Here is a 15,065-nt window from a genome sequence, read left to right on the forward strand (position 1 = left end):
TCTTTTGAAGTCCTAATCAATTTGTTGGTTATTTACATTGATAAACAGATGGTCATTTAGCACCTTTACATCACTTCCAGAGTTCTCTGGGAAAATGCCTTTTCACAGCTGGAGGTGTGAATGGCATTTGACCGCAACTAATACAACTGTTACATCATATGACTTCTAACATATTTGTATCAAGTATATCTGCTTAATCAGAATACATGTTTTGATAATAATAATGAAATGTTTGATAAATAAATAGCTATTTCATTTTCCCGATCAGGGGTGTCAGCAGCGACTGTAGATAGATTAATGCAATGCAGAGCGGTGCCAGGAGAGAGGGGGCGGCGCTCCTGCGCCCTTTATGGACGAACCACCACTGTTAACCAGCATTTTCAGCCCTGACTGTTGACCTACAGAACTACACCTATCCTGTCCCTCTCTGTCCCACTCCACATGCTGAAACAAAATCTAGAGGGGTTAAAAAAGGTTTGGGGGTAAATTTGGGCAATGCCTGGAAATACACTTTAGTTGCCGGTTGGAATTCTGTCTTCACTTTTCTTCTTCTTCAAAGTAGAACTTCATATATAAAAAATGTAAAAATAAATTTTTGGGCAGAGCATGGAAAAAAATCAGTAAACACAGATTAAATACAAATAGGGATCTCTTTATAAAACACTGTTGGACAATTGTGACAAGCATTTGTCCATACTTGTTGAATTCTGATCGTATTGCCCCTAATACAGTGATTTCCTATGATTGCCAACTTTATCTAGTGGCCATATGGGGGTATCTTTTACCTGAAATACCTCGCTCAGAAAAATACCGCATTATAGGCACTAGATTGAGCTGGCCGTCTAATTAAACAAAATACAGTCAGAATATGTCAAAGACAGGCAAAGGTTTGTCACATTCGTCCAAATCATTTTTTTTTTAATAATAGACCCCATAGTAAAATTACCTGAAATGTGTCTCTATTTATTTATTACAGGTACTTATATAGTGTCGTCAATTTACGTAGGGCTTTACATTTGTATTGCACATTCACGTCAGTCCCTGCCCTCAAGGAGCTTACAATCTAAGGTCCCTAACTCACATTCATACATACACATATTAGAGAAAATTTAGACAGGAGCCAATTAACCTACCAGCATGTAGCGTGTGGGAGGAAACCAGAGTACCCAGAGGAAACCCACGCAGGCACTTTGAAAAAAAAAAATTTTCTTGGAACAAAGTAAGATTTCACAGATAATTATCATTTCTATCCAACCTTCTTTTCCCATTGACAGAAAAGTCTGTGATAACATTAAAGCATAAGACAATGCAGAGTTTTGCAGTATAATAAATACCCTGTGCACTGCTATCAGAAATATTTCTAAAGTGGGTATTTTGTTGCCAAATACTGAAAATAGTTCATATTAGAAAAGAAAATCTTTATAGATTGTATTTCTTTCCAAGTAGTATATGACCAAAGCATTGTTTCTGCATTTTGCCATGTGGATAGTGACAACAGTTAGTCCCCAGCAGAAGCCATGTGACAACAAAGAAGCACAAGCTGTGAGACAAAGTATACCTTACAATATTTTCAATATGAAGCTAAGATCAAGAATACTGGGGCATGACCTCAAACTAGAAGGAGGAAGGTTCACTCGTCTTAGAAAGTATTATTTTACCAAAAGCGTGATTGATGCTTGGAATAGACTTCCAGGAGTGGTGGCGAGTCAGTCATCAGCAAGTGGATTCAAACATGCTTGGGATAAACATAGGTCTTTACTCAGACAAATAAAGTAAAAAAAATCTACAACAAAAATGAAACCAAACCAGAAAAAAATAAAAAATGTGTTGACTTGATGGATGACTTGATCTTCTTCTTCCATCACACTTTTAGAGCAAGAAATACCTGAAGAAGGACTTTCATGACCAGGTATGATAATGGAAGCTTAGCTTAGCATGCTAACTGAAGTGATTGGGTTTACATTTACTTTAACGATTTTTCTGGGGTGACCTCAGACCTATGGCCTAAACTGGTGGCTCTTAACCATTTTTGGCCAACATAAAGGTAACGTTGGTGTGAAAATCTGCAGGACTTTTGTACTTCATTGAGCTTTAACTTAAGCACCCATAATCTTTATCTAGAACCACGTTTTTGTTCAGTGAGGTGAACGGCGTTCACAGCAAACAGAACACTGGTGCTTCTAAAGGGGAAGTTTGAGAACTTACTGAAAAATACATGTGAAAGCACATGCTGAAAAACATAGGATTCACAGTGAGTCACAGGGTTGTGCAACGCAATCTATAGTCTTTTGTGAGAAAAAGGACAGTATCCCTTTTCGTGTAATTTTACTGCCAAAACTGTTTTCTTTTCTTTTTTAAGAGATCCTGTAACCAACTTAAAAAAATGAAGGTAAAATCATAGAAAAATTAAGTATTGTGCCTCTGAACTTTCTAGCAAAATTGAATAGTCAATTCCCTAGCACAGCCCCATCCCTCCTTGCATGTCATAGCCCTCTCCTCTTCTGGAATTATTTAATTACTGTCTGTGCTGACCCAACTCCTCACCTCCTTACATAAACGTTAATGTAACAGTTGGGTAAGGAGTAAAGAGGAATACTATAGACAGAGCCGTCTTTAAGGCAGGGCAAAAGGGGCAACTGCCCTGGGCCCTGTCATTGTTGTGGGGCCCAAAGAAGCTGCCTCATACTTGCCAACTATCCTGGTTTAAATTCCCTTGTCCCTTGAAGTTTCAGTCCTGTGCTGTGTCCTGATATCTCAGTATGAATTTCTGTTACTAATGCTGCCCAGCTCTGCCCTATTGTTGTGTACGGATGACCCACCTGCAGACCCTGTGCTTACATGTAAATAACCATCATTCATATGTAAATAGCGGCAGCATTCATATGTAAAACGTGGCAGCCGGCGGCATTGATATGTAAATAAAGGCGCCTGAATTACAGCGACGGGGGGTGTTTTTGAAGCACCTGATTAGAGCCATAGGCTCTAATAGGCATCAAAAGTGGTGACCTGCGAGCGCCATGCTTGGCGCTCGCAGTTCACCCAGGTACTGTATGTTAGAACAGTGAATGAATATTCCCTTTCCTAACACTGAACTGCCTCTCCGCCAATCAGGTGCTCGGATCTGTTACCCGTCACCCCGATTGGCTGAAATGACAGGCGCTGTGATTGGACGCATATCAGGAGGAGAGGACGGGAGAAGACCCATGGAGGACACCGCTCGTCGCCGTCACCCGCTACCCCACCGAGACAGGGTAAGTGCCGGGCAGACGGCAAACGGACGGTGGGGGGTCACAGTATCGGCATTCGATGTGCACAGCGGCAGCATTCGATGGGCACAGTGGCAGCATTTGATTAGCACAGTGGCTGCATTTGATGGCACAGTGGCAGCTTTTGATGGGCACAGTGGCAGCATTTGATGGCACAGTGGCAGCATTTGATGGGCACAGTGGCAGCATTTGATGGCACAGTGGCTATGTTTGATGGGCACAGTGGCTGCAATTGATGGGCACAGTGGCTGCAATTGATGGGCAGAGTGGCTGAGCCCCAAAATATTTTGAGCACCAACCGCCACCTGGTGGAGAGGATGGGGGATGTTTGGGGCGCAGAGGTTAGCAGGGGTTTTAGGATGCAAAGGTGTACTGACAAGGTGGATAAAAATGTAGGTAGCATGGAGGGCAGCCCATTCATTTCAATGGGCTGCTCTATGCACTAGAAATGTGGAAGAAAATCCCTAGCTCTTTTTTCAAAATCACACTGTGCCACAGTATGTTTTTGTGGTGTCAGGAAAGCGATTTTGCAGGCTAAATGTCTCAGTTACATTGGTGGTCAGTGTAAATCTTCTCACTACATTGGGACTTGGTGTAGAATCCTTTCAGTCACACTAGTGGCCAGTGTGAATGTTCCCCTGTCTCAGTTACAATTGGTGGTCAGTGTAAATCTTCTCACTACATTGGGACTTAGTGTAGAATCCTTTCAGTCACACTAGTGGCCAGTGTGAATGTTCCCCTTACATTAGTGGGCAGTGTAAATCCCTACTTACATTGGTGGTCAGTGTAAATCCCTCCTTACATTGGTAGTCAGTGTAAATCTTCTCATGACATTGGTGGTTACTGTGAATGCTTCTATGACATTAGTGGTCAGTGTAAACCCCTATTACATTGGTGGCCAGTGTTGAAACTCCTCTTTATATTGGTAGTCGGTAAAAAAATCTGCATTGACATTGATCACCCCTCCCCCAGCACTGCCACGGATCCCAGGAGTTCTAGGATCCCTAGGAGTTTTCTGTCTATTAATGGGTCCGCTCACCTCCCCAGTCCATGGTGTGCAAGCAGTGAGGGGATGATGTGCAGTAACCTCTAGCAACCAGTGAGCAGTATTACTGTACAGTAATCTCTAGCAACCAATCAACAAGCAGAAATCATATGCTGTAACCTCTAGCAACTAATCAATGAGCCATAATGTGTGCTGGGAACCCCTGGTAAAAATAAACATAGCTACAACTCATGGCACATTAGTGTGATGGGCAGTGAGAAGAATGTTCCTTACATTAGTGGTTATTGGGAAGAATTACTCCAGTAGTATCAGTAGGAACTTATCTGAATAGGCAGAAATTGCCTATTTCTCAAGGAATCCCTAGTAACTTCTGAAGGAACCCTAGTTGAACCCTGCTATAGAGTGTCACTTCAGTGACAGCCCTAAGTCTGCAGGGGCTGCTGAGATCACATCCAGAATGGTGGCACCCAGCCGCCGTCTCAAAACTTTTGGGTGTTTACACACACAATCCTCTTGATCCTCATGGATCCCCTTGCTGTCTTTCTAGGAAGTGAGGGGAAATATTCGAAATGGCCACACAGACCTTCACAAAGTCCTCATTCTTTTCCGGAGGTGCTTCTGTGGTGGGTGGAGCCTTGCCCAACTCCACCTGTCCAGCTGCTGTCACAATTGGAGCTAGTAATTGTGGGTGTGCTAGGTATTTGCTGGAAGGGGCGGGCCGTGGGCAAAGATAATTGCTATTGGTGGCAGGCTGTGCACTTCCTCGGCCAAGAACCAGGCTTCCTGCATGCCGTTTTCAAACCACTGCTCCGCCAGCCGCTGTGTAACCCAAGCAGCACCAGATTCCTGAACATGTGTCTTAGAAACCCCTGGACTAAGGGAGGGCAACTTTGTTTAATAATCCCCCTTTACTATTGGGCAAAATCTGGTAATGAAATACTGTGTGCAAAGCTTGTTTTGCTATTTCATCCCAGTGTGCCCCAGGTCTTTCATAATCCTAGTCATTCTCACATTTTGTTTTTAGATTTTAATTGTAAAGCCAGCAAATCACTTGTTATAAGTATTTTTAATGTTTACATATTGTTTATACTGTTTAAATATTGATTGCCTCAGTTTGTAATAGGCGTTTCTGTCTTATTTCAGGATGTCAGTAAAAAATGTGCTCCATCAGTAGATATTCCAAGTTTTTCCAAGTCAGTACAAAGAGATGGGAGGTTGACAGCAAGAAGGAGTGGGAAGCGCCACCATCTAAGTGCAGTTAAAGCAGAGCTCCACCCACATTTTTTTTGTTTGGCACCTGGTCTGCTGCTATGAATTAAATACTCAAAAGCATGTTAGTAATAAATTTGCCGTTCAAGTACATCTTTTTTAAATTGACTTACCGTACCTTTACCTACTACCTGTTTTCCTGAGCTCTTCTTGACTGTGGGCATGTGAAACCCACTAGGACTCTGTTCCAGGATAAGGTGCTGCTGGCTACCCAGCATGCACCTCCCGATCTCGCGCTTGCGCAGAAATAGTATCTTGTTGCCATCACAACCGGCAGCGACGGAGGAAGTGCCCGCCTCATTGTTATGGCAATGCAATCCTGCGGCGATGCCCATTGACTCCTGGGAACGATGACACAAATCTCCCAGGAAAAAAAAAGTTGCCAAATGTTCACTTTGTCTGGAACTCCGCTTTAAGTTGGCTGCCTAAGCAGCCTCATGCTGGCACTGTCCCTGGTCAGACCCTCCATGCTTCCCTCACATATGCACATACTTCTAGAGCTGTCAGCCTCCCATCTCTTTGTACTGACAAAACTTGGAAAATTTACTAATGGAGCACATTTTTACTGACATCCTGAAATAAGACAGAAACGCCTTCACCATCTTCAGAACATGTTTAATACTATCTGAGTGAGCATAAGTTTATTTCAGAAAAGGATTCTGGGGAATGTCCATCAATCTTCAGTATAAATGTTCTCCTCTGCCGTGGTCCCTGAAGCAGCCAGTTCTGTCATTGGTCCAGCACTGCAAAGGGAGAGGGACACTACGTATTACATGCACACTCAGAATTAATTTGTGTTAGTTTTTTTCACAGTTGTTTTAATGTTATCAGTTTTCATATTCACTCCTTAAAGCTGACTGTACAGAAATAAGTAGCAGCATGGCATTGTGCTTTAATACCTGGCTGCCACACATATGTGTACAATCAACACTGCTTTTTTGCAGTGGGATTGCATTCATTTGGCACAGTAACCATGCTGTCACCAACAGCTCCAGGTCACTGTTTAAGTTTAAAAATTGGGGATGTACTCCTGATCGTATGATCTGATCAATTTTAGGAACAATGTATATTATCTGCTAAAAATGTATCCAAAGTTTGCGGTCCAACCAAAGACCAGAGCCCTTGTTGGCTTTTTACTACTATTCTGGGCTCCATTAGAGTAATGTACCCTCAATTTCTATGCTATAGTTTTACTAGACAAGAAGTAAGAGAACATTCCCAACATTAAGGTCCCATTCACACCTGAGCTTGGCGTTTTCAGGCAGAAAATCGCGTGATTTTACCATGATTTTGCAGTGTTTTCTACCGCGATTTTGCGTCGTTTTTTACCACGATTTGCCGCGATTTTGTGCAGGGCAAAAGGTCACCTATGTAAAAAGCAGGAAAACGCCCAAAAGGGTCCAGAACTTGTTTGAGCTTCAGGCGTAGGGCTTCAGGCGTTTTGGAGTGGAGATGTGAACCATCTCCATTGAGAATAATTGATTTTTTCCCCTCCAGCGTTTTGTAGCTTCAGGCTTCAAGCTACAAAACGCTCAGGTGTGAATGGAGCCTCAGCTCTGGTTCACACTTATTCAGGCTTACCCATGGTGCCAAAAACACACTAATGCCCCGTACACACGGTCGGATTTTCCGATGGAAAATGTCCGATCGGAGCATGTTGTTGGAAATTCCGACCGTGTGTGGGCTCCATCGGACATTTTCCATCGGATTTTCCGACACACAAAGTTGGAGAGCAGGAGATAAAATTTTCCGCCAACAAAATCCGTTGTCGGAAATTCCTATCGTGTGTACACAAATCCGACGGACAAAGTGCCACGCATGCTCAGAATAAATAAAGAGATGAAAGCTATTGGCCACTGCCCCGTTTATAGTCCCGACGTACGTGTTTTTCGTCACCGCGTATAGAACGATCGGATTTTCCGACAACTTTGTGTGACCGTGTGTATGCAAGACAAGTTTGAGCCAACATCCGTCGGAAAAAATCCTAGGATTTTGTTGTCAGAATGTCCGAACAAAGTCCGACCGTGTGTACAGGGCATAACTCCCTTCTACAGGCATCCACAGGCAGGAGGTGGATCTTATAGCATTTAATAGGATCCTAGCTTTATTTTCTAACCTGCAACAGAAAAAGAATTAGAATCTGATCAGTTGCTATGGGCAAACCTCTGCTGTTCTTAAGGCTGGGTTCACACTCGCAGCAGGGGGGGCGGCATGGCTTGCAGCAGGGGTTTCCGGTAGATCCCTGTGCACCATTTCAGGTCTGAATTTTTGGCTGAATTCGGACCTGAAACAGAGCCAAAGATGCACAGGACTTTCCTGCAGTGCGCTCCGCAGCTGCCCCGGAGATGTGTGAACTGTCTCTATTGAGAGTCGGTCACACTCTCTTGTCATGCGAATTGCGAACCCGCATCCAATTTGCAATAGTGTGAACCCAGCCTTACAGTAGGCTTGAACTCAAAAAGGTAAAGACTTTCTATCTTACCGTGAACATCTAAAGGTGATAATTGTGCCTAAGTGGTATTCCACTGCTAATTTTCAGAATTACTCTTGAAAATAGCAATGCACCTCCTGGTATGTGATTGTGTCAAGGCAAAGATATTCTTTGAGGTCACTAGAAAAACATCAAATTGTACATCGCCATGTTCCATTTTTTATGCTGTCTATATGTTCTCCCACTCTTTTGGCCATTGTTCTAGTGGTTCTACCAACATATTGGAAATTGCACGGACACATAAGCAGGTAAGTAACATACCTCGGGTCACAGGTGATGAACTGTCTGCTGTCAAATTCACCACCTGTGACCACTGATGGGAAGCTGGTAGCTTTCCTAGTTTTGTCCCTGACAGTTCTACATGCCTTGCATCTACTACATTTGTAGAACTCTGTACAGTCCAGAAAAGTGGGAGGTTTTTTGGGGGGTAAAAGTTTGTGTCAATCCTCCCTAGGTTACCTTGACCTTTACTTTCCAGACCTTGTCCTTTAGAAGGATGAGATCTCCAACATAGGTGAATGGTGGATCTGTACTTAGGCGATCAGCTGGGAAACTTGCCATTAGTTGCTGTTGATGTTTTCCTCTTGATAGAAAATATGAAACAGCGCTGGCAGCATATATTATTCAATACACATCTTAGTGATTAGTGCCATATACATCAATGTATTTGTGTCATACAGAATCAAAATACAACAAAATTATATATAATATAATATGCACAAATCTATAAAGTGCTTGGTGCTTATATGAAAAAAATTGCAATGGTGCTCCAAACTTTGCAAAATGTGAGGTGACTCCCCCTTCAGTGACCCCACTCACCAGAAACAATGGACCCTCAGCATCGCAGTCTGGGGTCAAAAAGGCAGTGATCTATTGATCTGGGGATGTGTAGGATGGTTCCTCAAAAAACTCTTCCAAGAGGGTACTTTACAACATAAAGGATACGCCACACTTGAGCGCTGCCATGATGGACTAGAAGGGAAGGTAATCCACGAAAAACACCAGCGGGCACGGTGTGAGCGATGGAACAAAAGGCACATTCCAGCAGGATCAAGAGGAAGATCCCTCACTTCCTGGTCCTAACTTGATACCCCATACTAGGCTTTGCCCTCCAGGGTGAGACGTGGAACGCACGCCATCCCCAAGGGATTAGCTGACTCACACACGCTGATTACACCTAGGGCCAGGCCAGGCACTTCAACATGTGAGTGTATCTGCTATTGCTGCTGCTTCATTTACTTTATTAAAAATTACTACACTATGAGACTTTTATCCGTGTCTCCTGTGGAGTCATTTTTTACATCCTAGTTCCATCGTGAGCGGCCAGTGAAGTGGATTTATGCTATTAGTGGAACCAATCTGGTGTTCCAAATGCGCTTTTTGACCGTCCTGTAAAAAGGGTCAAACATCTCTGGTGAGTTGCCACCTTTATACTCGCGGTGGAAGAACTAGAAGTTTTATCGCAGAGTATTTCGATTTGGTGTTGGGATTTATCACTTATGGACTTTTTGATTGCTTTTATGACAATTTATTTCACTAGTGTACACATTTATGTTTGATGTATTGCAATGTATTATTTGTGCAAAGTTTTGTATAAACATGTATAGCGCCATATCCTTTATTCCAATATTTTACACAGTTTAGTGATTTGTTCGCTTTTAAAGGGGCAGCTGTTTGTTACATGTTCTTATCCCCACAGGGCACCATTATTGGTACATATTTTTCACAAATTTTTGCTCGGCCAATTACAGAGTTAGTACTCCTTTTGCCATGTGAGTGACTTATGCAAGGACTAGCCATGCTATTGGCACAGTGGGGAGTACATTGCTGCTAACTTCAGGTTCTACTTGGAACTTTCACATTTCCTGAAGACATCATATGTCGGACTACTACATGTTATGCAATCCTGTTGAACTTATGTTTATGTTTACTTGTTGCATGTTTCTTGTTACAGGTTCCAGGACATTTATCAGTATTGGACTTACTGACTATATATTTAAGGTTATGAAATCTAAAGATTTCAGATAGGGAATGTTGTGTTACACTGTGATTTATTATCATTTCATCTGTGTTGCACTATTTGGCTTAATATTGCTCTGTGTCTTTAGCTCCTTCAGATCCGCGCTATAGCCGAATGACGGCTACAGCGTGGACCTACTTTGCCGGGAGGCCATCAATAGACGTCCTCCCCTTTGCACGCTCCTCGCGCACCCCCTGCAGGGTGCGCTGAGATCACCGAGTCAATGAGACTCAGGTGATCACAGATTGGAGTAAGGGGCCGATCCCGGCCCCTTACCACGTGGTCAGCTAATGAAAGCTGATCACGTAATGTAAACAGAAGATCGGTAATCTTCTTTTTTTCTCCTCACGCTGACAGCGAAGAAAAAAAAGCCGATCATCAGCTTCTATGCAAGGGACATTGGTCCTGAAGAGGAAGAGGCGAAGCCGCCTTATATGTGCCCACCAGTACTGCCTGCCAGTGCCACCTGCCATGAATCAGTGCCCACCTGTGCATAGGTATAAGTGCCAGCAATCAGTGCCACCTATCAATGCCCACGAGTGCCACCTATCAATGCCCACCACTGGTGCCAATCAGTGCCTCATCAGTACCACCTAGCAGTGCTGCCTATCAGTGTCACCTACCAGTGCCGATAAGTGCCCATCACTGCCACCCATTAGTGCCAGTGCCACCTATTAGTGCCCTTCAGTGCCACCTATCAATGCTTATCAATGCCACCTATCAGTGCCCACCAGTGCCGCCTATTAGTGCCCATCAGTGCAGCCTATCAGTGCCCATCAGTGCAGCCTCATCAGCGTACATCAATAAAGAAGAAAAATTACCTGTTTGTAAAATTTATTAACAATATATAAAATGGTTTTGTATTTAAAACAAAAAAAAACAGTCTTTTTAAATTTTTTTTTTAATAAAAAATAAAAAACATAGAGGTGATCAAATACCACCAAAAGAAAGCTCTATTTGCGGGAAAAAAATGATAAACATTTAATTTGGCTATAGTGTTGTATGACCGCGCAATTGTCGTTCAAAGAGTGACAGCGCTAAAAGCTAAAAATTGGTCTGGGCAGGAGGGGGGGTTAGGTGCCCAGTAAGCAATTGGTTAAGCTGTGTTCTCTTGTTTAAGCTGAACTCTCTCTCCCACCATACTTCTGTATATCCCACTCCCCTGTCTTCTCTCTGGTATCATTGCTTAGTATTCCATCATGCTGTAATCATCTTTCCATGTGGCTAACAACATCAATGTTTTTTTACCTATGAATATCCTTCATTAAACAAAACATTCGAAAGGCTTCATCTTCTGTCTCCTCAACAGTGAGTTTATTCACCGAGTTAAGCTGTCTGAATTGATACAAGGGATAAAAAAGGTCATCAGGTCCTATAAGCCCTATATGAAGCTGGAGATAACATTTATGGCCTTGTAGTTGAGTCAGAACACCAGTGCAATACAGACCATAGCCCACCTGGATTGCAACCTGAACTGTGAAGAAGCCCTTTGTGCTTAGCACTAGGATGGAAAGCCTCTGCTTATATAGGTCTGGTGAGTGGCCACTGATTAAACCATACACTGCAGCCTAGCAAAGGAAAAGACTTGACGGCTAGGAGCACTTGAATTTTGCATGCGTCAACTCTTAAAGGGACACTACTACAGTGCTCCAACACTGGTCAGCAGATAGTAAAGCATACAGTCAGGTCCATAAATATTGGGACATCTACACAATTCTAATCTTTTTGGCTCTATACAATGGATTTGAAATTAAACAAACAAGATGTGCTTTAACTGCAGACTTTCAGCTTTAATTTGAGGGTATTTACATCCAAATCAGGTGAACGGTGTACGAATTACAACAGTTTCTATATGTGTCTCCCACTTTTTAAGGGACCAAAAGTAATGGGACAATTGGCTGCTCAGCTGTTCCATGGCCAGGTGTGTGTTATTCCCTCATTATCCCATGTACAAGGAGAGATAAAAGGTCCAGAGTTAATTTCAAGCGTGCTATTTGCATTTGGAATCTGTTGCTGTCAACTCTTAATATCAGATCCAAAGAGCTGTCACTATCAGTGAAGCAAGCCATTGTTAGGCTGAAAAAACAAAACAAACCCATCAGAGAGATAGCAAAAACATTAGGTGTGGCCAAATCAACTGTTTGGAACATCCTTGAAAAGAAAAAACGCACCGGTGAGCTCAGCAACACCAAAAGACCCAGAAGACCACAGAAAACAACTGTGGTGGATAACCGAAGAATTCTTTCCATCGTGAAGAAAACACCCTTCACAACAGTTGGCCAGATCAAGAACACTCTCCAGGGGGGCGTGGCCTGATGTGATCGCGGCAGGACGTGTCTTCTGGGAGCTCCGGTTAACCTCCACACACTAATCCTGATTGCAGCTGACTACACAACCGCCGCTGGCTGAAAGTGTTCCCCTGACATAGGGGAACTGGCTGGGATCACAGCAATGCCTTCTTTGGCAACAAAGCAGCAAAATAAGCAACATACACAGGCGCTGTCAGGTGAGAGACAGCTCCGCTCTCAAGACAGCATGGCGGCTAGCTCCTCCCACGCCATCTTGGTTTCAGTCTCTGCTCCACAGCGTGCCAAATCACTGACAACTAAGATGGCGCAGCACGCAAATACAACTCCTAAGGCACTGGAGGGCTCTCCAAACTTGCCACAAGAAATAGAGGTGGACACGGAAGCTATAATGGGCCCGATCCTGTAAGCGATAGCGGCTTCAAAGACAGAGCTTGTGGCTCGCATTTGCCTGGCATCAGAATGTAACCTTATTAGACACGATCTTGACAAGATCAGGGGCAGGCTAACTACTGCGGAGGACCGAATCTCAGAAGTGGAGGACACGTCTCACACCCACAGCTCACAAATATCCGAACTGAAGGATATGGTTTGATCTCTTCAACATAGAGCAGACGATGCAGAAGACCGCCAACGCAGAAATAATGTAAGAGTGGTGGGGATATCTGAGGGGGCGGAGGGGTCTAACCTATCAACGTTTGCGGAGCAGTTTTTCAAATCTTTACTGGCTTTGGGCAATCTCCCCCCTACATACATGGCAGAAAGGGCGCACAGAGTCCCCACAGGTGCCAGACCCTCAGGAGCCCCTCCTCGCCCTTTTCTTGTCCGGTTTCTCAATTACAAGGACAGAGATATGTTGCTGGCTGAGGCGAGAAAGCATAAGGAATTGAAATATGAAAATGCCCGCATTATGCTTTTTCCTGATTTTTCAGCGGAAACGCAGAGAAGGCGTCGCTCATTTACGGATGTTAAAAGAAGGCTTCATGAAAAGGAGCTAAAATATAGCATGCTGTATCCCAGTCAACTTCGGGTTCAATATAAAGGTGCAGTTACATTTTTTGAAACACCGCAAGATGCATGCGACTGGCTGGATAACACTCTCTCAAGGTACCTTTTCGTTGGTTTGATGTTTAACAGTTATTGATGTCTGGTTCTTTTTTGCATCAAAATCGCCTAAGGTCCGATTGGAACTTTTGCTGAGCGGAATCTTTGATTTTTTCTTTTTTGTTGCTATGCAGAGTCTACAGCTTTCCCTCATTGCTGAGGGCATGTACTAGTAAAGGAGCACTTTTACTACAGTGCACAATATGTGAAAAAAGCTGGGCTCTACAGCCATTTGAACTTCCTACTACCTTCCCACATCCAGCAGATTGAATATACCCATTCTCCAAGGAATGGTCAGCTGCAAGCTGTTATTTCATGGACTACCAGTGAAGTTTCCCAAGGAGGTCACTGAACTTTATCTTACTATCTTACTATGCCGAACTATCGTTTCACAGGGTTGAACTCCTACAGGTTTGTTTGTCACAGGGATCAAGCTGCATACCGGACAATTTTTAAGTTTTTGTTTTTTTTGGTTCTGTTAGGGTTTAGGGAGGGTTTTTTTGACCAATGCTATGCAACTACTATTAGCTGTGCACATATTTCACTGAAAGCTTTTATGTCCTCATGTGAGACCTATGCTTTTATTTCTCCTGGCTTTCTTATTATTTTGAGGTTGCTAGTTTATTATAACGTATGCCATGGATAGTAAGATTAAGTTGCTGTCCTGGAATATCAGGGGCTTGAACAGCAAATTCAAGAGAGCAACAGTTTTTCAATACCTCAAGCAGGTTAAACCACATATCGTCCTCCTCCAAGAGACCCACTTGGAGGGCAGTAAAATTCTGTCACTGCGCAAACACTGGATTCAGAGGGCAATCCACTCCACGTACTCCTCATATGCACGTGGAGTGTCAGAGATTGTACCTCAGCGGGCAGGGTGCTCGCGGTGGTGTGCGTCGGCGCGCGTTGGCGCGCGCGTTCCTGCGGGCTCCGCTGTGCGCGTTCCTTGCAGTGCTGGCATGCGTGTCCCGGGCAGGTCTGTTGTGTGTGCCGGTGTGCGGGGGCGCGGGCGTGTGCGCACGCCTGTGTGTGCCGGTGAGCGCGCGTGCACGTCGTTTGGTGCCAAACGGCCCATTTAAGCCGGCTTCCCTCTGTGATCAGTGCTGCCTGTTCAACAGCTCTGCCGTCCTTAGTGCCTGACCCTTGTACCTGTGTTGATCCTGATATCCTGACGACCCGGCCTTGTCTCCTGAACCTCCCCATTGAACTCTGCCTGCACCCGACCTCTGCCTGTCCGACTATCCGTTTGCCTGCTCCACTGTACCTCAACTGCCTGTCTGTTGCCGAACCCAGCCTGTCTCCTGACCATCCTGCTCAGTCTTGTTGCCTGTGTTCCAGCCAGCTCTAGCCATCATACCTGCTCATCTATCCGTATCTGGACTGTTGCAAACAGGCTCTCATACCACTCCGCACTCCTGTGCCTCCTGTTTACCTTACCAGGGGCCGCGAGTCGGACGTGTAAGGGAGCCTACCTTCTGCCCAAGCGGACTCACCGGTCTGGTAAGTAGGAGCCTGATATGGAGTCTCTATTCTAATCAGCAAAGCAATTGCATGTACGATCCACCAGGTGGTCACAGACCCGGGAGGACGATATGTGGTAGTT

At 44.1% G+C, this 15,065-nt stretch overlaps 1 protein-coding gene across 3 annotated transcripts in view; it reads right to left on the reverse strand.

Annotated features, from left to right (window-relative positions):
* Positions 1 to 5,319: 5,319 nt before the first annotated feature.
* The window catches only part of LOC141132641 (hepatitis A virus cellular receptor 1 homolog), a 161,901-nt gene continuing 152,155 nt past the window's right edge, over positions 5,320 to 15,065 (reverse strand). For all 3 annotated transcript variants that reach the window (XM_073621257.1, XM_073621258.1, XM_073621256.1), the window contains one exon: positions 5,320 to 6,284. In XM_073621257.1, coding sequence (XP_073477358.1) covers positions 6,215 to 6,284 — 70 coding nt within the window. In that variant the 3' untranslated portion in view covers positions 5,320 to 6,214. The remainder of the gene's footprint in view (positions 6,285 to 15,065) is intronic.

The sequence above is a fragment of the Aquarana catesbeiana genome, linkage group LG03 (assembly GCF_042186555.1).
Source record: "Aquarana catesbeiana isolate 2022-GZ linkage group LG03, ASM4218655v1, whole genome shotgun sequence".
NCBI classification, from domain to species: Eukaryota; Metazoa; Chordata; class Amphibia; order Anura; family Ranidae; genus Aquarana; species Aquarana catesbeiana.